Source organism: Dufourea novaeangliae, unplaced genomic scaffold (genome assembly GCF_001272555.1).
Source record: "Dufourea novaeangliae isolate 0120121106 unplaced genomic scaffold, ASM127255v1 scaffold56, whole genome shotgun sequence".
Lineage (NCBI taxonomy): Eukaryota > Metazoa > Arthropoda > Insecta > Hymenoptera > Halictidae > Dufourea > Dufourea novaeangliae.
The window spans coordinates 1,534,483-1,560,249 of NW_015373942.1; the positions used below are offsets into that span (position 1 = coordinate 1,534,483).

A 25,767-nucleotide genomic window follows, 5' to 3' on the forward strand; every position below is an offset into this window, starting at 1 on the left:
GAGGGAAAATGTTCGCTGGGCGAGAGTCGCGAGCTGCTATTGTGGGGACCAACGCGCGCCGTGAAAATATTTTCGTAAACTGCCTGGGACGTCGGGATTTATCGTTCTGAATAAACTTGAATGCTTCAACGCGGATTCGAATGCACCGAGGCGGTTTTGGGGGCTCTTCGAGTGAGCCACTGGTTACTTGTTTGGGGGGAACAATCAGCTTGATGATTATTTGCCGGATAGCAGTACGAGGTACTGTACAATTGAATGATCAAATATCTCGTATAGTGGATTCTATGGGCAGATGTATTGAAGGGGACTGTTGTGGCGTTATTGAAATATAATAATAGAAATGTTGTTGACCGTGAAGACAATAAAGGGAATATTCGTGACTCTCATGCGTAGAAAAATGTGTTACATTAGGTGGCATGGAAAAGTAAAGAATATTGTACTTAAACTGGTATTGTTGTTTGAGTTCATTTCGTCGGCAAAGAATTCTACTTTCGATGGAAAAATAGCCATTACTTTCCTGGTCACTTAATACGGTAATACATTTGTGCAAAATTTTACGCTCTTGCAAGTTATACTGATTGCAAATATTAATCGCAATTAAAATTGGCAAGCTAGACTATCCTTCTGTATATGTATCTTAGTATAGCACATTCGTTTATATTACTACGACTGTCTAATAAGGGGCTTCAGACCAATCGATATTTCAGTCCATAAAATACAATGCCAAAAGTCGACCATTTACCTTTGAAATACTTTATACTCTATATAATACACTGTTGATATCAACTATAATTACCGTTGTCTTTGAATTATTATAAATTGATACTTATTATACTATACTGTATCGTATCCCAGGAACTTTTACTCAGAACCCTCGTACACCCCTTCTAAACTCTTCAACCCCACGACATTCCTCCTCCTCCTACGTCTGGAGTCTATGATGAAGCAAACAGCGCCACGGTCGATTTCCATGAAATTATTGCAACATCAGCGGAGGCAATATTTCACAAACTGCTCACTATGAACGAAGCACATACTAACGGTTCACGAGCATACACAGGGACCGGCATCAACTCCGTTGATTTCTGTGGTATATCAAGGAGACGATTGAACTACAGCCAACCGCCAATTCCAGTGGGATTAATTAATTTGGGTATGTTTCAATGGATTTGAGGAAAGAATTATCGGGTATCGTTAATACGAATACTATTGGGAACGTGAACAAACAATAAATTTCAGAACAGATACAGACAGAAACAGTGAAAATAGTCATAAATAATTGGAAGTCCTCGCTACATAACCTGCAAAACAGTATGGTTGAGTCCGAATTCTAGAAAAATTGAGTCTAAATAGTCATAAGTAATTGGAAGTCCTCGCTACATAACCTTCAAAACGGTAAGGTTAGGTTCAGATTATAGAAAAATCGAATCAAAAATACAGTAAATCCTCGATGAGTGTTTCAAGGCTCCTCGGTACTGAAGATGAAATATTTCATAAACTAATGCGGCTGAAACAAATATCATTGACATCAGAATTCCAAGCTCTATTACAATGCTAAATCTCATTAGAAAGTCAGCATTACACCTGGAGACGTTTTCTTGCCAGTGCCGAGGAGCCTTCGAGCACTCATCGAGAATTTACTGTAGTCATAAGTAATTGGAACTCGTCGCTAGACAACCTAGAAACTCTCTACGATGCTCTTTCTCGAAAAATCGATCTATCCTGCTCCTTTACGAATCACACGCCGCAACGACACCCTATCGTTCGGAACGTGTCTCAAACACGCGCATAGTTCCCATCGAGATCGAGTTGCAAGAACAAACATCTTCCGCAGGCTTCCGCGGCAGCCCGCGCTTTACCCACGGCAAACAAATCTCCGACGCCCGGGAACCGACAATCGCGCGTAGAACGATTGTCCATACAACCTGTTCGCGGCCCGATATCGATAAGTCGAAGGCACGAGCTCGCCGCGGCGGGAGTGAATCGTGATCGGTGACACTTAAAGAAGCAAACACCGGGGCCGCGGCTCCGTAATAGCCTGCAGTTTCTGTTCTCTCCTCTGTTGCGAATAGTTCCTCGCGATCAAGCTCGGTGAACAATAGAGTCTGAACCGCCTTTACGCCCGAGTTACTCTCAATTTGCGGCATTGGCTGCAGATTGGTAAACAGCAGCGTTAGCCATCGCCGACAAAGGGGAGCCAGGAACTTGGTTAGAAGTTGAACGAACTGTCGACACAATCAACTCGAGCTGGGGGTGGGTATCGATGTATCGCCGATGAAAATCGTGGTCCCTGATCTTCATCCGGTCGACCACAGCCGGTGTCGCGTACGTGTTCCCAGGTTTAATCGACGGATTCACACATATCTGTTCGGACGACGTCGCCTGGGGAAAGTCTTTAAAATCGACGCCGCGTGGCGATCGACCGCGGCGTGATCGCGGCTAACTTTAAATTAGTTCCGAAACATTTGGCACAAGCCGGCCCCCCCCCCTCCGCTTCTGGTTAATGCCCTGGCGGCATAGATCGATACTAGGGGATCCATCGCGGCGGGAATCACCGCGTTACCAAACAGGAACGCGTTAATCGGCTCGCTGCTGCTAGCTATTATACGCAACCGGTTGCCACGGTCGGATGTCCATCGATGTCTCTAAGCTATGCATGGATTAGAGAGCGAGAGGGGGGGGGGGCGATTGAGAAGTGGATTGCTGCGATAAATATATACAATCCCCCTGTGAATGTTCGCTGGACAGCTCGGTCTGCGAATAAGACATTGGTAGGATTATTGCGAGGGCGGACGAAGAATTGATTTGTGTGGCGTAGGTAATTTTATGTATAAGATTCTGATCACCTTCTGTGAGATATGGCGTGTATCGTTTAGCCTGGTGCACTTGTAACGACGTGCGTACAATGCTTCTTAATGATTTGTGTTGCTACCAGAGCCGACGATAATAGGGCGAATTGATTATATGTTTGCTGTAGTTAGCCGAAATGTTGACATGAGATTCAACTGTTTGTTCGTGTAACGGGTACAAGTCAGTTCTACTATATCCGTAAAAATGAAAATTTTTATTTATTTTAATTAATTTTAAGTCTGAATTCCAGTGTTTTATACGACTGGGTAGAACAGTTATTATCATTATTAGATTAAGCACCTGTGTAATGTTTACGTTTATCTTTATTTTTATTCTTATTACTATTATGTCTCACCTCAGCTCCATTCCATGATTTGTTGTATCTGTGTGCCGGAACGTTATAATCGTATATTCTGAAAAGGGGTTTTTAGCCGTAAAATGAAATTTTTTTATATTAAATTAAACGTAACTGAAGTCAGTGGCTTCTGAAAATCGTTCCGAACAATGGGAGCTACACACACACACACACAAACTAATTTGAACAACGAAGAGTGAATTTATATGCATGGTGTTCCTTTAAATGTCATTTACGTGTTTACACTTCTGTATTCAATGAAGTAAATATTTTCACTGTACTGCGAATATTTACGGAAATTCAGTTTTCCGCGCAGTAATCCCTATCGGAATTCCATGAAGGTCAACATGAATGGTAGAGTTTGTTCGACTCGATTTAAATTTTCATTTCGCTAGAGTGTACACACTTCCAACCAGCATAAACGCAGCAAATCTGCGGTCCAATTATAACTTGTAAATTAATTCACGTTTAAATAATTGGCATTGCAATTCCCGTGTAATCATCGTAGATCTTGATATTACAAACTGTTCACAAAGTCCGTTCATAATATCCTTACCATTATGTCTGCCAGTATCGTGGCTTACTTAATTACCAGCTCGTCTATTTAAAAGAGCTACCGTCGATATGGATGATTACTGGAATGTTTTCCAACAATGTTCATCTACCTCCATCCCGATCAAGTATAAATCGTTCAACGACTAATGCCCACGATGAAACTAACAAGATCCTGACGTCTTATTTACGCGTTAATTATCCGAGGATCCCTCGGACACGCCTCGCGGTTCACCGATCCCTCGATCGAGCCGGTCGATCGGTAACGTTTCGCGTAAAGTGGATCTGCCAGCTCGGACACCGCAGAACAGGATGCGAAACCTGCACGACCTGTTTCGTCGGTTTCCACGGCGTATCGACGAAGAAAAATGATTCCCGACCGCCACGACGGCAAGGAGGAACGATAACGCGCGCAAAGATCTCGTTGCACGGGCGCGGTTTCGCTCGTCGGGGCGTAATATTCCCTGCACTTAAAGTCTCGGTGCTCGATTTATCGAACGTGCCGCGGGAAGAGGCGATCATCGAAACGGCACGTAAAATAAGAACCTTCCCCTATTTCCCTCCGCCCTTCTCTAAACAGTAATCCCCTATAAATGACGCTGGTCGCTCGTTAACTCTCTGAAACGCGTTACTGCCCGCGAGGTCGAGCTCGAACGCTCTCCATTCAGCCGACTCGTTATCGATCGTCCCAATAAATACATTTAATTAACGCGGGGTGGTCCCTTAAGTTCGCCGGTTAACAGTGAAATTTGTTGCGTAAACGAGTAATCGACGACGCAGCCCTTCGCGCTCGTAAATCTCGACTCGTACGCGTATTAATCGCCGTTAGCTCTCGGCCCGTAATTCCATGATTTTTCGATCGGGCTTCGGGGGTTGGAATATCAATTATCGGCGTGTCTCGCGATACCTAGACGGTGGCACGATGGTGGCGGGTGCACGAACGGCAGCAATCGTCGTCGGGTATGATCAGGTAGGGTGGGAGGGAGCGGTTTCCGCGGGACTCGAGCAACCTGCTCGACCGGCTTTGGCCCGGTTTCAGCTTCGACCCTGCTCCATTAATAAGCCTTACCGGTTTTGCACCGGTTGCGCCTCTTTCTACTCGTGCCTGCGGCCACGCTCGACAGGTATCGCATCTGTCGAGCGCGTTTCAACCGTTTAAATTGCGTGCCGCCCACGCGCTTTGAACGTAAACGCAGTGTCGCCCGGCAGAATTTTCATTCGAATAATACGTGTAGCGAAAAACAGCAGTATCTGAGAACGTGATCCTGAATAATTGCTGAGTGCAATTTACCGAGTTGCGTAACGAGGATTACTGTTGATTAACATGGTCTGGACCGTAGTGGAATTCACGGAACACTCACTAGTGTCGGCTGTTTCATTTTTTTTAGGTCATTAATATTAATTTTTATTTTACAGTCCTTTCACCCGTCAGACATACATGTTTTTCAATAGGATATTATAAAATTATTGGGTGCTACGTGTGGTAGTGTATATGCGTTTACATAATAGTTGCTATTGGTTTTATTTAAACACTAAACCTACCGAACCCTTCAGAGAGATAGGAATTAAAACGACAAAACCGGTCCTGGTAGGTTTGCTGTCAAATTACAGTGCGATATTAATTTTATGCAATAATTTTGTCACGGTACTTAAATAGTCCAGCCTCTTTACAATGTAAATATCCATATTTGGTTGAGGTGGCAGTCCAAATGTTGAATATTAACTATAAAATAACCACGTGCTTTCAAGATTGGAACTAGAGTTAGTCGCGTTTACAGAGGTAAAGTAAGTCGCCAAAAATTCTTTCGTCCAACCCAATATTACCGTGGCAAAAAGAACACGACCGGCCAGAACAATGTGACTCGACGGAAATCCAGTCGACCTCTTGCGAACTGCGCACACATTTTATCGCTACTGCCGTCGGAATGAATGCCTCGTATGAATGGAGAATCAGGTTTTTGCAGACGACGATTTCGTGCCGATTCGCTTAAACGAATTTTAGTCTCGGACTCCGTGCGATCGAGGGACCGTTAGACGGAGGACAGACTTCGTTAAGACGAACCGTGTCGAGACCGCGGATTCTGAACGGCACGAAAAGATCGATCCCAGATTAATCGGGAAATTCATTGGGGGGGAGTTGCGAGCAATTCCCCCGGCGCGTACCGAACGACCAAAACGAATTCGTTGTTTGCCGGTGGTTCGGGGTTTAATTTAATGGGACAGACGGCGGCCATAGCGCGGGATTGCTACGATATGAATCTACGTCGTTATAACGGTGAAATTATGTCGAAAATGAGCGGTCGAAACGCAACGATTCGCCGGCCGACTTTCTCTCCCCGGTATCGTCCAATATTGAAGCTGACAGTAAATAAGCACTAACTCGTCGCTAATTCAGAATTTTCCCTCGGCGCGCTATTGTCGCTATTGTTCAACGAGCCCAGCCGAATATACGTTTCACAGGTACCGAGGCTGTAAACCAACGGTACGATCGATCGGAAACATTTCGATCTTTTTACGACGACTCTTTTTACGTTCGAATTCTTCGATCGTTCGATCGTTGGCCGGATCGTAAATATGTATTAAGGTCAGCTTTAATGGGATTCTAATGGCCGTACCGCTATTTATCTTCTCCCCTTTTCTTTGTCCCATTCGCGTTTTAAAAAGATGTATCATTACTAGATTGCAGATTTTATGCATTTCTGGCATACATTCCATGCAACGGAAACTTTAACGAGATACTTACCATTTGATAAAGTATTTTACGATCCCCAACCGAATCGTTTGAATTATATGTATAGTAATCACACGGGAAGCTTTATAGAACCGAGGAACACCGAAAACAATGACATGTCGGACAGACCAAACGAAACTAATTACTAAAGTGCATTCGACAAAATTAGCCCCGTACACCGTGCACCGATAGATCACACATAAATCACATAATCCCTGATAAATCCGATACACATTTTCGCGACGAGGCAACGGGTAAATGAAACCGTCGTGCAAGTGCTCGACGGTAATTTTCTAAATTTCAAAGACCAGCGGAGAGTGGATACTCAGACGCCGAAGAGGGAGGGAGCAGGAAAGGGGATGAAACAAAGGTGGTCCAGCTTTTGCGGTCCTCACGGAGGGAATTTCTCGCGGAGAGAGCACGCGCTGCGGAAACGGTGTATTGCGCGATTAATGGCGAAATCCCCGGAAGAGAAAAGGATCGGCGGGACACAGAGGGTAGGAGGGGGTGGGTTAGAATGGGAGAAGAATAAGCCGAAAAACAAGGAATTGCGAGTGGCGACAATTGGCCTCCGACAATGGTCCCGCGATTCCCGTTGTCGCGGATTTCCGGAGATAACGGGTTGCCGAATGACTGATGGTTATCGTTGCTTCCATCGTTTTCGCCAGGATGTTCGAGCAACGTTTCGCGATTTCGAGCAGTTTCACCGAAATTTCTCTCGTTCACTGCATCGCGTTATGCTAATAAATCCAGCGGGAGGTGGATTTTTATGTTTGCCACGTGCGTGCGCATATCACGCTCGCGTATAAATGCCTCGCCGATAAATGGACCCAGGTGATCGGTATCTGCCCGCGGACCTACGATTCGAGTCTAATTATCCGTTATCGCGTAACCCCATAAATCGCCGGACAATGTCCAGCAGCGACGAACGCGCGGCGCCCCCCCCCCCCTCCCCCTTCCCTGTGCCCCGTCTGATCTTCAGGAGACATCCGTTATTACGTACACACCGAAACCCGACAATATTCCGACGGCGTAGCGCACATCCGCCGCCGCTGCTGATATCTGATTAATATCACTGGTCCTCCCCCCCCAACCCTGACCCATCGAATATGGCACGTGTTCGCTGGTGGCAACAATATTTGGACACCCGATAGGTATCGGGTACAAGCGGCCGGTATAATTGCCGGCAGCAGACACGTGTCACATTCGCCATCGAACCAGCCACAGATTGTTCCGGGATCCGTGGCGATCTGGCGTAAGAACGGACATCCGATACACTGGACCACGACGTTGGAGACGTAGGTACAGTACTGGCCGGTTAGTAGGCGTATTTGTTTTTTTGTTCTACGGCTTGACGTTGGAATAACGAAACCCGTAAAACTGACGGATTTTAAATTTCTTACTTTACAATGATTAGTGAAATAACAACGTTGGTTTTGGAATTCGTATTGAGCTTTAATTTATTATACATTTTATATTATACTGTATTGTATGGGGTGTTGCAGATTAGGAAGTGCAACCGAGCAGGAAATAATTCCATAAGAATTTATCCCCGTGAAAAGAACAACCAGAACGAACAAAATGGAGACTTTAAAACGAAATGTCGATTTTATCTGAATTTCCTCACAAAGGTAAAACAATCTACGTTATTCCACAAAAAGATTCCCAAAAAAGATTTCGATGATCTCAGGAAAAAAAATCAATTAACACACCCTCTTCCGAGACACTGCGCCATGTCTTTGAACGGAAGGCGGTAGCTTCCTTTTTCTCCTACCTTCGAACGACCAGTCCTCGTTATTAACTGCCAATTGAACATCGTTTATTGCCAGCTTGACGATCCATTACAAACATTTCTCCACCAATTCAGGAAAGTTAGTATACACCAGAAAGATCAGTGGGAAGCGATTCGCGATCACCGCCGTTCCCAGTCAAAATTCTCGGTAACGATCCCGCGAATGATAAACCGGTAACGAGCGGTGTTTTACAACGGAAAGAGCCCTGTCGAACGTTATCTGAATTTCCATTACCCCCACGGCCAAGTTATCCTGTCGGTGTTCGGCCGGGATTAAAAAACCATTTCCGTTGGATCGACGTTACGGCGGCGGGAGGGTGAAAGGGGAGGAGGGGGATCGCTTAACGGGCTCGGGGATGAACGTCTTTATCTAAGGCCTCGCTATCCCCGTGAAGGTACCGGAAGAAATGGGCCAAAGCCCGGGGAAAGCTCTAATCGTCGGCTCCCGGTGCACCGTTTCCAATTCCTGATTTTCAGGGTTCGATGCTCGTCGATGATCGGGGGATCGACAACCGCATTACGAGAGGGATGGTGAGGGTGTCGTCGTGTCGTGTCGTCGGCCAACTACCATTCACCCTCTGACCCTCCTACGCCCCCTCGCGTACCTCGTTGCGTTCCAAGTACACAGGCTCTACGCCGGCCGTGCTTTCCTGAAATTTACAGACGCGATTAATGTCACGGCTGGCTCGTCCGGCGGTCGCTCGCATCGCTCGCCTACCGGACCGTTTGTAGGCCTATCCGTTACTAATTTCGGCAGCGAGTTATGGCCACTGTTACCCTTCTGCGGCTCTACGGGGTGTTTCGTTAAGTCCTGATGGCGAATTTTTGACGGATTTCGACGTGGTCACCCTTTCAACGTTATTCTTTAACACTTTCACTGGGATGGCAGAAACATGTATAGGTGACATCGTTTCAGGCCCGAACTTAAAACGGAACTTTTTGGTACAATATTGGATATATGTAATGCAGTTTCGATCTAGGAGATTCGAGAAGATTCACTGAATAGTTACCGTAATAAATCTAATTTTCAAAGTTCGAATCTTATTCAATAGAAGCTGCTTTGATTTCGTTAGAACTTTTATAGACGTTCGTCTGGCAGTCAATGTGTCAAAGGTACGTATTATGAGTATATTGCACTCTATTCATTTTGTTATCATAAATATTAAAAGAAGACAGTCGTTTCTAGATGAAACTAACTTACTGATTCTTTTTAAAATTGACTTATATCACTTTTAAAGAAACGGTTCATATAGCTTACTCAAAATTCAGTTTTCATTCAATTTTGTAGTAATTTCGGCAACGAAATGATACAGAAAATTGGAAACTAAGAGTCCAATAGATGTCGAAGTAGAAACTGATTGTGCGAGGTCAGACACGCGTGTAACTTAGAATCGGAATAGTTCTTTGTCATTCTGGATGAATACGTAATGTTATACTTAGTCCAACAATTACGACCATAGCGTAAGTGAACTCATAGTCGATATAAAGAGAAACAGATTGCCCTCGATCAAACGCAGTTTCCGTCAGTGAACGCTTGTATTTCTTGCATACTCTGACCCTTTCATCAGTATAAAAGTTGCTTCGAGTAATCTTTTACATATTCTTGATGCGGATATGCATTTTTATGAACTGCATCCTACATTTGGTGCAATATTAATAAGCTGAAATGGAACACCCGATGAATTTTTTACATTCCCTTGGAGCACTTACTGATCCGAGTGACTTACACCAGAGAAAAAATTTATTTTCTGTCGTCTAACCATGTACAGTCGTTAAAAAATAATGCAGTGAAACGCATTATGCTGTTACGAATACTCCTAGCGTGGAAAGGAGAAAAGGATCGTCCGTGGCCAGACACTGTGAAGATTACATGGATCAGGAATGCAATAGGGCAACAATATTTCGATTAGTAATACAGTAGAGCCTTCTGTATCCGAACACCTGTTATCGAAATACCCTAATATTCGAATGTTCTACTATCCGAACGTTCTATTATCCGAACACCTATTATCGAAATGCCCTAATATTCGAATGTTCTACTATCCGAACGTTCCATTATCCGAGCAGAGTCTCCCCAGCAACAGATAACGTCTCCCGTTTTCTGTTCGATCGAATAAAATTATTCGAAAATAAATAAGTTCGAAGAACAAATCGCAGTTAGTTATATTGACAAATTTCTGTAATTCAGCACCCACTATAGACACACTGATTCGAATCCGAATTTTCAAACTTTGATATAACTTCTAGAAATAAATAGTTACGTTTAAAAATAAAACATATGTCTTTGACAGAAAATTTCCTCAGCATTCGATTGGTGATACCCACATTTTGTAGAAAATTTTATGTTTCTCATTTCGAAAATACCCGACACTTGAAGTTTTGTCTGGCGTAAATTCGGACCAGTGTGTGCCTACTACGGGTTAAAAATCAGAATGACGCTCTTATTGCTGCTTTTCACTATTATTCGAATAGAATTCCGCGGAACTATCTGGACACCCGGTAGACGAGCCGCGTGTCTCGCGCGCGACCGCACGTATTAACATGCAACCAGCCGCCGCCGACGGATCTTTCACGATGCATTATCAACGGCTCGCTGATTTGTTCCTTGGTATAAACGGGGCAGGCACGATGCGCTGACCGGGCGCACATCGTAATTATTGTTCGTTGCACCTTCGGTACACCGCGATTCTTGCCCTGATAACGTCGCGCCATTGAAACAGTTAGTGCGAGCAGCTTTTAATCTGCCGGATAAATCGCGATGGCCGACGTTATCATTGAAATTAATGGAGATTAATCCCCTATTCAGGTGTATTCTTCGCCACGATATTGAAAGCAATCGACCGTTTCCCCTGGTATAGTTCAGTTCCTCGTGTTCGTTCTTCTTCTTTCTAATTTCGTTTTTTGCCTACGATTAAACAACAATCGATGGAAACGACGCGGTTGTTTCGATAGTCGAAACAGGGTTTATCGATCGGACACGATGGTACGACTGCTTAAGAAATTATCCCCAACCCCCTCCGTATCGGGCAGCTTTCGAAATTTACTGCATAAACCTGGCCTCACCTTATAGGTAAGGTCAACTCTGCATTATCGAGATCCGTTTGATTTACCGTAGCAATAAAGGCTACGCGCCTAGCCCCTGCCCGTTCAGCCCTGTTAGTATAGACGTTGTTTGCTCAGTTGCGGCGCCAAACGGTGGTCCACGATTGTGTCCGACCGTCCAGAACTGCCCCTCCTGATTAAAGGATTAGTGGATTTGCGCCAAGAGATTCTACCGATTGCGGCGACGCAATATCGGTAATTTCGACGGTGTCTGGGGTCCCTCCTGGTAACTGCTATACGACACATCCGCGGGATAACTCTCGACCTGGTTCGCAAGGGAAAGGAAACGAAAGAAGTACGTTCTACGGGAATTATTACGTCTGGCATGTGGAAACGTGTGTCACACGTCGGTTAATGGGCCGTTAGACTTCGATCCGTTTGCGACCCGGCTGACCTCGTAACGCGATATCGCGATGGAAGATTATTAGCATTTCATAACCGCTAATTGTCGATCGCGGAAGGAGTTGCGAAGAAACGGCCGGCTGAACCTGACGTTAAGCGAACACGCGACCGTTAACTCTTACGCCTGTGAAAGAGATCGTCCGGGATTCTGAACGCCGATTTTTCTCATCGATACATATTTTTCAATCGGTAACCAACGAACTTTTTACAGGTAGGCAATGAAATTTAATTATGGAACTAACGATAGTTTGTTTTATGCGTGAACGTGAAGAGGGACTGAATACCACACGGTCCCTGTGGATCGTGCTATTTGACGTATTGAAATATTTAATGGTCCGTGCTGCATGTATGTTAACATTTAGACTATTATTTAGTACGACAATTGTGATTATAATACAACAACTGCGATTACAACTGTATACTATTGGGATGGTGGGAGATAAATGGCCAGTTGTCATTCATGTTTGTAGTACGTTGATGCTTTGCAGTTTGCGTGAATAGATCGGAATGCTGTTATTATGATTCACTTTAACTCGATAAATTCAATTTTTTGTTAATATCTCGTTAACAAAGCCTCGGATAACATTTTTTCTACAGGAAAACTTGTTTCAAATCACCTCACCACCTACAACACTTTTTTTACACCCTATATATTGCACAGAGAACGCTGACCGACCAACCTAATAGAGAGACAAATCCGTGCAGATAATTGGTCGTGGTGAACCAAAGTTTAATATTTATATAAGTACGCCTCGTCGTTGTAAAAAATAACGTAATTTGGCAAGATGTATGTTTATTGCGTGGAACAATATAGATTCAACATACTAAAGTAAGCAGAAACATTCATATAAACATGTGTCCGATATGACTTTGTTTTCGAGTTATAGCTTATTCTACGTTATCACGGTCTTTCCCGCGTATACACACAGCATACCTGCATTCGTTCATTATTTATCTGGAAAATTTAGAGTCACGAAGTTTGACTAATTAGTAAATATTATCATCTATTACTTATATTGTGAATGGAACTGCTAGTGCACAACTGCTGTTCAGTGAACGTCTGTATTGAAGCCAGAGGTGTCCATTTCCAGCACGTCCTTTGAAGTTGAGTACACACTTGTTGCGACACGAAACAGGCTGTAACTCGGAAAGCACGGTGCTATCCGAATTGTATGTTTATATGAATTTTTTTTTTTTGTCATGGTTGTGTACTGAATCAACCACTGCAATATTTTCTCCACAGTACGCGACACCTTGTATTTTCAATTCCCGTTACTTTCAAAATATACTATGTATATATATTCTACTATTTTTGAAATAGAGAATACGTCTGTGTAAAAACCAACGAAATAGAAATATAAAAATCAAAAAGGTCATCGCGTAGAACGATTCTCCCGAGATATTAAATCTTCCTCGACCGGTCATTCCGTTCCCACTGTTTTTCTATCTTTTTTTCGGTTCTTCATCCTAATGAAACGCTCGTGATCTCGCTGACGGTATAATTATGCCTTGGAAAAGGACAGCGAAAAAAAGAGGTGTCGGTCGACGGTGAAAAAAAAGGAGAGTCGCGAAACGAGAGCAGGCGGCCACGGGGGCGGCCGCGACACTGCGGTTTAACTTCGCGCGAGTGAAATTCAAAATGATAATGCCGTATAATTCCCAGTGTATAAAGGGATGTAACGGGAAATTGCGATCCAATTAACCGAAATAATAATGCTGGTAATAGCCCCCCCCCCCCCCCCCCCCCCCCACGCCAACGACCGAATGACTAACCTATATTCGACGGGAGAAAACGCGACCGGAGCCGTTTATTCAAATTTTTCGTTTTCCGATTATTGTCCCCGGCCGAGTTTCCCCTACCCTCCGCACACGAAAACTGGCCGGAAAAGTGGCCTGATTTTGAATTCGCAAAATTCCCGGATATTGCACGCCGTTCCACGTACCCTGCGTTCGTTTCCGGGCTGGATAAAGGACACGGTGACCTTTCCCCCCGGAACGCCGGAAATTCGATTGGAATTCGCGAATTTCCACGAGAGGATTCTTATTTCGAGACGTGACCGTGCGAAATTCAGAGACCGTACCTGGTCATTCTTTAAACATTCTTTCCAAGACACACGCACTGGATGGTTCTTGTTTTGTTCAGCGACTGCAACGTTTCGTTCTGGACGGAATGAAAATTTGTTTTTGACGGAGTGTAAAATTGTGTAAAGAGACAAAGTCTGTTGTTTCAATATGGTTTATTATTTATACAATTTATTTTTCGACACAATCCACTGTTACAATTATACACTTGTTTCATCGCTTTGCTAGTTTTTTTTATGCCAGCAACAAAGAATTCTTTATCTTTTGAAATCTGAGACAATTTTGTACATTTGTTTTTACTTATTCATTGCTGTGGAACTTAACATTGTGCGTCAGTAACACTTTTTCGGCCACCTTTTGAACTGATCAAACCATTTGTAAAACATTGCTCGAATAATACAGCTTGTACCGTATTGCTGAAACATACGGGGGTCAATTTTAGGTGGTTGTAGGCCTTCAGCAACCAGAAACCCTACCACAGAACGCTGTTCTTCAAAAGTGCCCTTTTCAAGAAGTCTTGTCATTGTTGAATAAGTGATGAAGGTATACTGAAATAATTGTCAAACAGCTACTTCAAATTGATGACAGGGATACCAACTTACAAACCTGAAAGTATCATAATTCTTACTTAAATATTCTTCGAAATACAGGTCTTTGTTTCTTTAAATATTGAATGAGCTACGTATTTTTGCCCGGGTGACATTACTTTTTTTTTGTTTAATTCGACAGCGCAAATAAGAGGTGTTCGTAATTTGTGAAAGCTGTTACTTCCGCTGATCTACTGAGAGTCTTTGCACGAGTCCAGATCGAATCGTAATTACGATCAAATTACATTTAATATCGGGTCCGTCGACGTGTGATGGACCGTCACGGATTAACAGTTCTATTTAAAACTGCTAATGGACGTGATGCAAGCTCGGGAATCGTTCGATTAATCAACATCCCCCTTTCCATCCGTCTCTATTAAAAGGTTCTTTTTCTGGGCCTCGAATGCACTTGACAAATGATCACACGAAACTAACAGTTTCCACTAGTTTCTTCGTCCTTTTGACGGATACACGCCGGGAGGGACTGTAATTGATTCCACTCCGCTGTTTTTATAGAAATCGGGAGCTTGTTAAAACTTCAGCACGTTCTCGAGGAATTTTAATAATTCAGGAACAAATCGCCTGTGCGAATGGAAAACTTCCTAAGGCACGGATTTAAAAGTAAGAAAAAGGTATACTATAAAATTATAGGAAAGAAACCGCTGATCTACAAATAGAAACTAGGTTTTTTATATTTCTATAAAAATATAAATCCTCATACACAATTGTAGAATAACAAGATTTAGATTAAAAAACTATCGTAGAATCATTCATCGCGCTAACCAGGCTTCCGTCGTTCCTTAACATGATTCAATCCACCAGGTAACAATTCCCGCTTACGAGATCAAACAGTAAATTTCCATATTATTCAGACAGCGTTCGGAGCGAGTTATCGAGAACGCGGCCGTTAACCAAAGTACGTAACACCCACGCTAAACGTTCCCCAGATCCAACGGCGATCTATGCATTCCAGTCTGACGAGGCGCAATTAATCATCGTTGTCTGTAGCGAAGTGTTCGTTACCTGCTCCTCGTAATTAAAATTAATTATGCCCGTTTGTAATATCACCGACTCGCGCCCAGTCGAAGGCTAATTGTTCCTGATACATTGTTTCGCTACATCCAGTTAGTCGTTGAAGCTCTTCCAGTCCCAGTCCAGTATTTTCCAGTCCCATTCAATTGGCCTGTCTCCGCCGTCCCCACCCTCCTTTCCGGCCTTTGTCCGAGCAGTTTGTCGGAAATTTCTGGAATTGTGTCTCTCAAGCCCGGAATCTCTTGTGAAGTTACCTGTTCGTCTATGGCCAGACGCTTACGAATGTCCGTACTCCGTGTAAACATCAAACTTCTCGATACGCCTGAACTTCCACTCCACGTAAAACGTGACTCCCTCTACACTCTGTTTACGATCACAAAAGACCGAGTGTTTAACCTTTACAGTTCATACGACAGGGTCACCGAGTCGATGAACACAGTCACGTAAAGTGTTCACGCAACGAGTGTCTCTTTGTTCGTCGTTTTGTACGTACCCTGACGAGCAAACTGAGCTTCTGCTAGGGGAAAAATCGGCGTAAGGGAAGGACCTCCAACCACTTGCTTTCTAAAAATTCCTGACCACGCCATAAACCTGCGTTAGCGACAAACGCTAACAATCTTATTGCGGGTGATCGACCGAATCGCCCGATTTGACGTTCCGAACTCAGTAGTTTAGTCGCTTGCCCAGTAATTCTTCTTGCGACTACTCTCACCTGTGTTATTCGAACAGGTAACCCGTACATAATCGTAAACTCATAGCAGTCGAACGAAGAACCTCGTACGCCGTTACGTTTCCATCAGAGCTCAGAATTTTCACGTTTCGCAGTGGTGCGAAATCAAATCAAATCGTTCGAAGCGATCCATTCGACGATGTATTGTGCCGCGAAATCGTTCCGTGGATCACATTACCCACGGCCTGCTGCTATTCTTTTCCCCGTATTGTCTCTTTCCTTTTTGTGTTCTCCTTCGCCGCGCGCCTCGGGAAACGAAACGACCCTTTTCGCGTTGAACGAGTTTCCCTGGTGATTCAAGACATCTCGCGACTTTTCCACAGTATCCCTCTATCTCTCTCTCTCTCTCTCTGGATCTCTCTCTTCCTCTCCCCTTCTCTCTCTCCCTCCCCCACCCTCTCGATCACTCTATCCCTCTCTTTCTCTCGGTTTTGTTTACGAGAAAGTTACGGGCCGCAGCAACGGAACTTCGTGGCGAGTTCCCCGCGTCATTGGCTTTGCCGGCATCATTCGCGACGAATGCGAAGGGGCTGCGTTCCGCGGCAGAAGTAATTACAGAACCGACACGACTGCAGGAGAAACGCCGCGTCGCGGTGCGAGCCGCCGGGGCTTTCTGGCCACTGGGAGTTCCAAAAGTTCCTCTGAATGGCCTCCGCCGCCCCCCCCCCCGGGGGGAGGAGTGCTAATTATTGTCCCCTCATAATGCAAGGAAATCCCTTCGAGTTTAACGCGGCCGCGAGTGTGAATTATTTTTTAAATGGGAGGGAGGCGAATAAAGGGGAATTCTCGGCCCTGGGAGAATGCTCGTCCTTTACGTCGCCAGTTCACTCGACGATATTCCGCGTTATATATCTCCGTGATTCTACACAGGGTGCCTGATAAAAATTATTACCGGCGCGGCAGAAGGTTGTCGTACGAGAGCGAATAAATTAAAAATGTAGAATGAAATTTTATTTGTACCAAGGTTAACCTGGTCTTCACTTCGTGAATCTCGGTTTAGAGTTTTTTCTGCAGTTTACTGGCGGCACATAATTAGTACTGTTGAGGATTTCAGGTAACCGTTTCCTGGTGGAATTATTTATGCAACGTTTCGCAAGAATTGCAGCTAACTTCATCACGGGGTCGAATGGCACACTAATACTGGTCTTGTGATACTCTACAAGTATACTGGAGCTTTTTAATGATCTGGTTCATGCCAATGAAAAGACAGTTTTAAATGGTCAGCTACATAATTAAAACTGTCTTGTGATTGAACAAACTCCAATGTATTGCTCGATCATCATAAAACACATACCGTCGTACAGTGTGTCATTCAACCCCCCGATGAAACTAGCTGCAATGTTTTCGAAACGTTGGGAAAACAATTTCACCAGGACACAACATACACACGAAAGCCTGAACATAACTAACTGTATGATGCCTGAAAGTCTCAAATCTCTGATTAATGGCAGTATATTTCAGAACAAATATTCTGTAGTTAAATATTGTTGGCGGAAGATTACTCGGCTGAAGACTTTGAAACATGCCTTTTGTTAGAGATTTCCATTTCACTTTATTCATATATTTCGTCGGCATACGATAAGGGAAAAATACGTGCAAAGTCTTCTCAGAACCGCTTCGCGCGAACATTGTACCGCAGCTTTCTGATATTTCCGCGAAAAATCAGCTTTCCTCTAATATCACGCGAGAGAGACACCCATTGTCTCGCGACAACGACCAATGGAGAACGCAGCTGCGACGTGTCAACGAAAACCGCGAAAATAAACGGGGGTGAAAGGACGAGAATGAGAAACCGCGTTCCAATTTCACCTGCCCAACCCATCCCGTGACTCTCCGCGTCTTGTCCGCCCCGGTGATAAGACGCGTCCTCTATCGTCGCGACGATATCCCGAGCGTGGTGGCCCCGCCTCCAATTTTCCGCGATATTGCGACCGCGAGGAAAACCGTGGAAAACCGCGGGAAACCGCGCCTCGCTGAAACTCCCTTTTGTTCTCGCGATACCACCGCTAATACGTATCCGCCGTCGTGGCTTTCAACATCGCCTTCGTAAGAGGAAGGAACGGGATACGACGTTTATTGCCCGCCACGGAGATTGCCACGGACTCTCAGAGGAACACGTGAAGGATCACGGCGTAACACGCCTCGAGTACGCGAATTCTGGGGGCGAAACACCGCTCCGCGGATTATCCACTTTCGTGACGGACGCCCCCACGTTCGTTGTCGATGCACACGGAGGCAAGGACGTTAAGTAAAGACGCTAAGTAGAGTTACGCTGCAGTACGTGTTTCAAAGATCTCGTACACTAAGAACATTTTCCGTAGACTCTTGGAACGGTAACGCTGAATATTGCACAGTAAAGGCTCCATGAGAGTTGGAGAGGATGTTGTGAGAGTTTATACTTTATCCCCACCATAGGGGGAGGGGGCGTGAAACCTGTCTAATGCATAATTTACTGCCCTCCCCCATGCTTTTGTTGCCGAGGCTCGGGCTTCGGGCAAAAAATAGATTTGTTAGGTTTTGCAACGATTCGCTGTGCACTGTGAAAGTTTTGAAGCTGTCCCGAGTTTCAAACTCTCATGGAACCTTTACTGTATTTTTAAAAAACAGGTATAGAAATCGGTTACTCAATGGGGAAACGAGGTTTTCATTATGGCGATTTGGAAAGTTAGGTAACAGCTGATTCGTTAAAGTAATATCATCGACTGACAACCACAAACTTTGGAAAAAAAGTCCTTACGTCAGTCTTTGGCTTGCTACGACGGTGGAGTATCCCTGGGATAGATATTTCTCTGTCTAAAAAAATCCCGTTAACAGTCGGTATGCAAATTGCACCGCAGCCTTTAATCCTAATAAAACTAGCTTAATGCACAGAACCAGGGATTGCCTTTTAACCAACGCTCTTTTCCATATTGTCGAACACACCCCATTACAATCAAAGCCGTAAAATCCCGCACGATTAACAGCGTCCTCGACGTGTCAGCTCTCCACCATCCACCGAATCGGAAGTCGTCATCAGGGTGGTCCGAAACCGAAGGGCGACGAAACGAGGGTGAAAGTATAGTCGCAAGGCGGCGTCGATCTATCAGCGAAATACGGCCGCAGACAATTCCATTTTTCCATTTACGGCCATCCATTCCCTTTCAGTCCCACCCCGTCGTGCGATGCAAAGCAACCGCCCCCAAGCTTCCGGTTCTCCCGGCCCCCCTCCAGGATTGTTCGTTCGATTCGGTTTCATCCGTTCGCTCGAGCCGAAGCACAATTGCTTGGCCGTGCATACCGTACAGGCGGCTCGTGAAAGTTGCATGAACGGAATGAAAGAAACGCGAACCGAGAGGGAATTGGGCGGATGAATCGCCGCGCTTGGTTTAGGGGGCTGGGGGACGGGACAGAATGATAGATGTTCGGATAGATGGATGGACGGATCGGAGGGAGTCCGTGGAGTCGGCGCGAATAAATCACACCGTGTGCCGGACGAATTTACTTGAATCGTTGCTGGTAGCCGATAATCGTTCCCGATGCCTCGTGGAAAACGACTGGAACGACTGCTACGGAGTGTATCCTCGTGATTTTGACGAGCGACAGGGTTATGGCGGACAGAACGGAGGGGGGAGAGGGGGCACGCGGTCGATGACGCCGAGGGAGAAAAATACGAGTTCGCTGACGGGCTCGGAAACGGGCCGTTCTAATTCGCGTCGATTCGCCGGTGTACGGCAGCCGCCGCGTTGTTCCTGACAGCTTACACGTATACGCGGAGATTTCAAAATAAAACCGTCAGTCGGAGAAATTTCCTGCGTACCCGACCGGCGCGATACGATCGAGCAGACGCTCGTAAACCGTTAGTTTCAATCAACGGGGGTAAATGGTTTTCTATCCACGACCACCCCTCCCCGTCCCCCCTCCCCTATGCTCGTGTGCTCCATTTCAACGTTTGCCCCCGACGATCCCGGGGGCCTTGGTATAAAGTGATAGATATACAGCTCCACGATCTGACTCGGGAACACGTAGACAGGTGTAAATCTATCCCAGCACCTGTATATAAAGTTAACATTGCATATAGTCTGATCGAAAAGTTCGGGAACTTTATGCATAAATCGTTTGTTATTGATCTTAAGAATAATTACGTAGGATCAGATTTACAGCAATCTATTTTATAAAGAGTGTAGAGAGCGATCCAGAGGAAGATGGAGCAATTCGGAATCATAATAATCGATGAAATTCATCTTCAGATTCCAGTTCTGAAAACCTTGTACGTCCTACATTTTTATACGCGCGTTTATCAGCTCCGTAATTGGAAATACATGAATATCAACGAGAACGTAAAAGAATATTGCAGATCGATCGGTGTGTGTGTCACCTGTCACGAGTAATGAAATACCTTAGCGTCCAATACGCTCTGATAAAATAAATTCCATCCACTTCGGGATCAGCTTACAGGCTCGGTGTTAGCCAGATGATCTCTTCTGGCTCGTTTATTTTTTCATTCAAAACCGCTTTATGCATCGAAAGAGATAGTACACCGCGTAAAGAAAGGTGTGCTCCGTTCCTGCCGATCAAGGTAAACGAGATCGGGGCGCGTGAACGATCACGTGGAACGACCGTGAGTTAAGTGGCGTTTCGCGGTAGTTATTGGTTTTTTTTTTTTTTCTTGTTCCAGGTGACTTCTCGTTGCACATATACCCGGTGGAGCTGGAAGACGACGGCACTTACCAATGCCAGGCCTCGCCCACGAACGACGGGCAACCGGCTCTTCGCTCGAGATTCGCGAAACTGAGCGTTCTGGTGCCGCCTCAGAAGCCGAAGATCCTTCAGAGCGACTTCCTCACCACCACTGAGGATCGAGAGCTGGTAATCGAGTGCGTCAGCGTAGCCGGCAAGCCGCCAGCAGAGGTAAGATTCACGTCTGTCGAGTTATGAATATTGATCGGAGTGGACCGTTCAACGCGTGCTTTGGTCTCGATGGTCCGAGTTAGCCACGAGTCATCCCCGTGAAAATCTTGATGCGCTTTCAACCGGACAGATACCTACGTGGCGCGTCTGGAACGCAAGAACTGGTTCGACGTGAAAAGATTCTTAAATCAAGGGGTGAAAAAACTATTTGTCGCTGGTGTAGAATGCTGGTACACAGGTTCAACTATATCCAGATATCGTTTATACATAAATTAAGTACTTATCGAAGTATCGTCGTTAGAGAAGTTTCCTATTAAAACCTTTCAACCAGTTTCGCAGACGTTTGATCTCGTGAATATAGCTGTTTGGAAAATCTGCATTAGCTCGCATCCCCTTAGTTTCTTAACGAGTCGTGATATTACAGTCGCGGTAAGTGAAGCGTGTCTTTCAAGGTATATAAGTTTATTATAAGTAGACTATGGATTTTATGCGTTTATAGCGTGCTCGGTTGTCTGAAATTCAGTATTCTCGAGAAGTACCAATAAATTTTAATATGGTTTTCATATTATGTGGCATCACGTAAGAACCTTCGGTGCAGTAAAGAAACTTCTGTTTAATTCTAGTTTTCAGAAAGAAATCTGTAAAAATCGTACAAGATCGGTAAACATGATTTTTATTCTCGGAATAAATTCTATACTTTGCTGTGGCCCATTAACGTCGTTTTGTCGCGAAACTTCTATATCCGAGCTATACATACAGAATTCAGAGGACACGACGTGATTAAACACAATTATACCATCGTATGTAGCAAACAAACATTCTCTTGATACACAAAACAATTGACCTCGCGAAGATGTCTCTTAATTTCCGAACTAGCACCTCTAATCGCCACTTGAGCCGCATCTGTATTCGCTTCAGGAAATTTAAAACGTATTCCACAAAGAAACATCAACGAGTCGTTAAGAGGGATCCAACGAGGTCGGTACCGTTGGAAACTGGGAATGTAATTTAAAAACGGAAAGCCCCGTAGCCGGGAGAACGTAAACGCGAGATGCCCGTGGGGTCGTAGTAACGCGTTAAACCGCATTACGTGTACGACGCATAATTACCGCGCGCAAAAGCTTTGTCCTCTTCACGTGGCGTCGTTGATAAAGGGACAGACCGGCGCCGTGTTTCCCTTGGGTCGTGCACACCGAAAAATCCTCCTGAAACGTCCTCTGTGGACAGAGACGTACATATAGCAACGTGTAGCCGCGATGATTTTCGGGTCGATGTTTCGACGTGTTCGTCCCTTTCGAAGCGACGACGAAAGCCAGCTGGAGGAAACGCTTTTAAACCACGGGCAGAAGTGACTCGTCGAAATGGCGGCTTGACCGAGTTCGGATCCATGCTTCGACAAGGCAGGGGCGACGCTGGGATACCCGTGAAAAGGGAAAACCGGATCTTTGAGGATGGCTGCATCGAGGGCGCGGGATAAAAAAAACGCTGCTGGATAAAAGACCGACCGAGGGCATAAAAAAAAAATAGAGGACTCTCCCGCCTCAACCAGCGGCGGCCCGCTTCGATTTCCCCCGGTCTGTGTGTCTATTTACTTTTTTCTGCCGTAGATGTTTTTACACGGGCCGCGTATACCGCGGCGGTGAAATGGCGGGGGCAAACCCCGTGGACGGACAGAAGGTGTAAGCCCTTTCAACCACGCCGGCCTGGCCACGAGATGCCATTTGTATAATGGTACCATTAATCCGTTACCGAGGTACCGGTGCACGTAGTACTTGATGCTCGGACCGGTGATGCGTTATCCAGAGACCAAGATACTCGGAGGATCGAATTATCGAGCACGACGTGATTTCGGGACGCTGTTGATGCGACCAGAGTGAATGTTGTTCGGGTATACAGAGTGTTAAAACCCTATAACGCTCGGTGTTGCACTGGTACAAGGATCATATTAATAGTGGGTCGAATTCTGTCCACGATTGATATCCAACTTGTGTCTGCAAGGATCCGTAATTTCACTAATGGTAAAGTAAATCTGCGCGGTTTCTATTAGGAAATTCAAAAGTAAATATATAAATACAAAGAAATAGGCCGATTTAATATGGATATCATCGACTTAGAAATCACAAGATTCAACATTATATGTACATATCAGTCTTGTAATTTTGAATATAAAAAATATAAACTTCGTTATATACAGAATTTCAGGAAACTGGGTACGCTATGAATACATAATCCGGAGTGTACTAGTAACATTTTCTTAGTATTTGATCATTCTTTTGGTATAGGTCATGATGCTTTTCACTGTGTATTATTCGAATAAAATTCTGCCCAACACTGTCTTCAATATACCAAACTATTATTATTACGTTTGCACTTGTCATGACGATCATTTTCTATTTCAAATAACCGTGGTCGCGAAACTGTTAATTCAGACTATCGAACAAATACCACAGAACCCGAAAAATCAACCGTAATATGTTTCAACAGCCTGTGTGCGACCGCTACGCGGGCGTAATGTTAGGCCACAGAGCCCGAAATCCGCGGGATTGTAATTTTATCCGCGGAGCTTATTGAATCGATGACGTAATAAAGATCCGTTCACGGGGGGTGGAGATATCGATGATGCGGCGTTAATGCGAAGAGGGGAGGTGGGGTGGGGACCGATTCGCGACACCGCGAACAATTTCACGGCGGGCCGAGCTTCGCCGCTAATTCACCATTCGTTTCGGATCGCGTTGCCACCCCGCGATTGCATTCGTTAATACAGAAATCCGTTTTCGATCGCGTATCGCGCTCGCTCGCGGAGAGGATATATGTATACCATTCGACCTAGATAAATAACGAGTCGCGGGGATTGTCGTCGACGCGGGAACAGGCGAAAAATTAATTAAATTTGCTTCGCGGTCGTTCGTCGACCGCGAACGTGTACGCCTGGTTTTTAATTAAAATTACGCGAATCTCCCTGATTAATGCCGTTACATGGGAGCACGGATTCGCTAGGGGGGCCACCCAGGAACACCATCGTGACACGAAATTCGCCAACATTTCACGCCCTAACACCCGATGAATCGAATACACGATTCACGATTCGCGGGCTGGAAGATATACAGTCTACGAGGATCACATCACAGTGACGGACTGACCAGGGTGTCAGCTTGCACGGTGGCAAGTGAGTCCCCTGAAAAATTAGACAATACGTTGAAAACGATAATTCATTTATTTAGTTATTGTACGGGTATAAACACAACACGCATACATAACAATTAAGTAAATATAAAAATAGGTAAATATATATATTATTCAAATTGATAAGTTCAATAGTTTTCCTTTAAAAAATTGCCCCTAAATATTCCTATAAAAAATAGCCCCTTAATATTGGTTTCTGAAGAAATATAATAAAATCATTCTGCGAGGCAACTTTATATTTAAGAATGTAATACATGACTCTAAACAAATAATTTTTATACCCACTTGTAAGTGAGCCTTCCCTTGTCTACTGGCAACCAATATGTGTAGACCCAGTCCGCCACTGGATTATCGTACGCAGAGCTGTCGCTTGTAGATCCCGCGACTATCTTGTTGGAGAACGATTGCACTTGGCGAACGGGATTCAATTATCACCGCCCCCCTGTGCTATCGTTTGCTCGGCTGCTCGAGCTACGCCACACCGCACACCGGTTTCATAAACATTATCGTCGCACTGCAACGACGAAAACGTGGAAACGATCGTACCAGTTGGATACTGGATAGCTCGAACGAGCTTCTGTGCCGATGACCCTTGTTGTACGTACCTTGAAATTACCTCGATGCACGCTATCGCGGGATTTTCGGTGTTACGGGTGTGGCCGACTTTAACGATTCGTTGCATGGTGGGAACCGGTGAAGAAAGCGAATAATGTTCTGAACGAAGAGAAATAATTGGAACTTGGAGGGTGTGCTTGTAGAAACGGTCGATGAGATATGTTGATAAATTGAAATATGTTGGAATTTACTGGTTTCGAATTTTGTTGCAATCATTTTCGATTTTGTATTATACAGAATGATTCCAAGTATGTGCCACGTAAATTTAATAATGTAGCTACAACGAAAGTATCCAAGTGTTGTTAAGCACAAGCCAGTGTTATTACGATTATTATTATTATTGGTCCCTATGACAAAGAACAAGGAAATATTTTGTTCGTATGCTCCACCCAGAAATTGTTTCGAAACATTTTCGAGTTAATCGAATTTGAAAATCTGTTGGACACGCGTGCAATTGAATAGGAGTTTGCACACGCGTCTGTACAGTGCATTCTATTTCTACTTATCGTCACTAGGAACACTTACCTACAAACGTTAGGTGAATTCTGAAAATTGTTCATCTTGAGAACGAAGTATCATACGACAGAATATTATTCTACATTTTCAATTTATATTTCCATGTAAAATCACATCCCTTCACGTTGTACCACCATTTCGAAAACACCTTGTGTTATCACGACACGAAAATGTATCCGGCAAACAAACAGTTTCGAACGGTCCACTCGACCTTTCTTGCCCAGGCTTTACACGCGTGTTCCGTGCCTTATGCGCCCATGCGGTTTGGTGACACTCAGTTTAACCGAGGCTCTGTATACACGCCTCTATATGTATAAAAACAAGGGACCGTTGTAACTCGCAGTCGGAGGC

The 25,767-nt window shown here is 44.7% G+C and overlaps 1 protein-coding gene across 1 annotated transcript in view; it reads left to right on the top strand.

Annotated features, from left to right (window-relative positions):
* LOC107185737 (irregular chiasm C-roughest protein-like) overlaps window positions 1-25,767 on the top strand; it is an 83,111-nt gene that overhangs the window by 28,503 nt on the left and 28,841 nt on the right. The window contains exon 3 of the mRNA XM_015573493.1: window positions 20,870-21,102. Coding sequence (XP_015428979.1) covers window positions 20,870-21,102 — 233 coding nt within the window. The remainder of the gene's footprint in view (window positions 1-20,869; window positions 21,103-25,767) is intronic.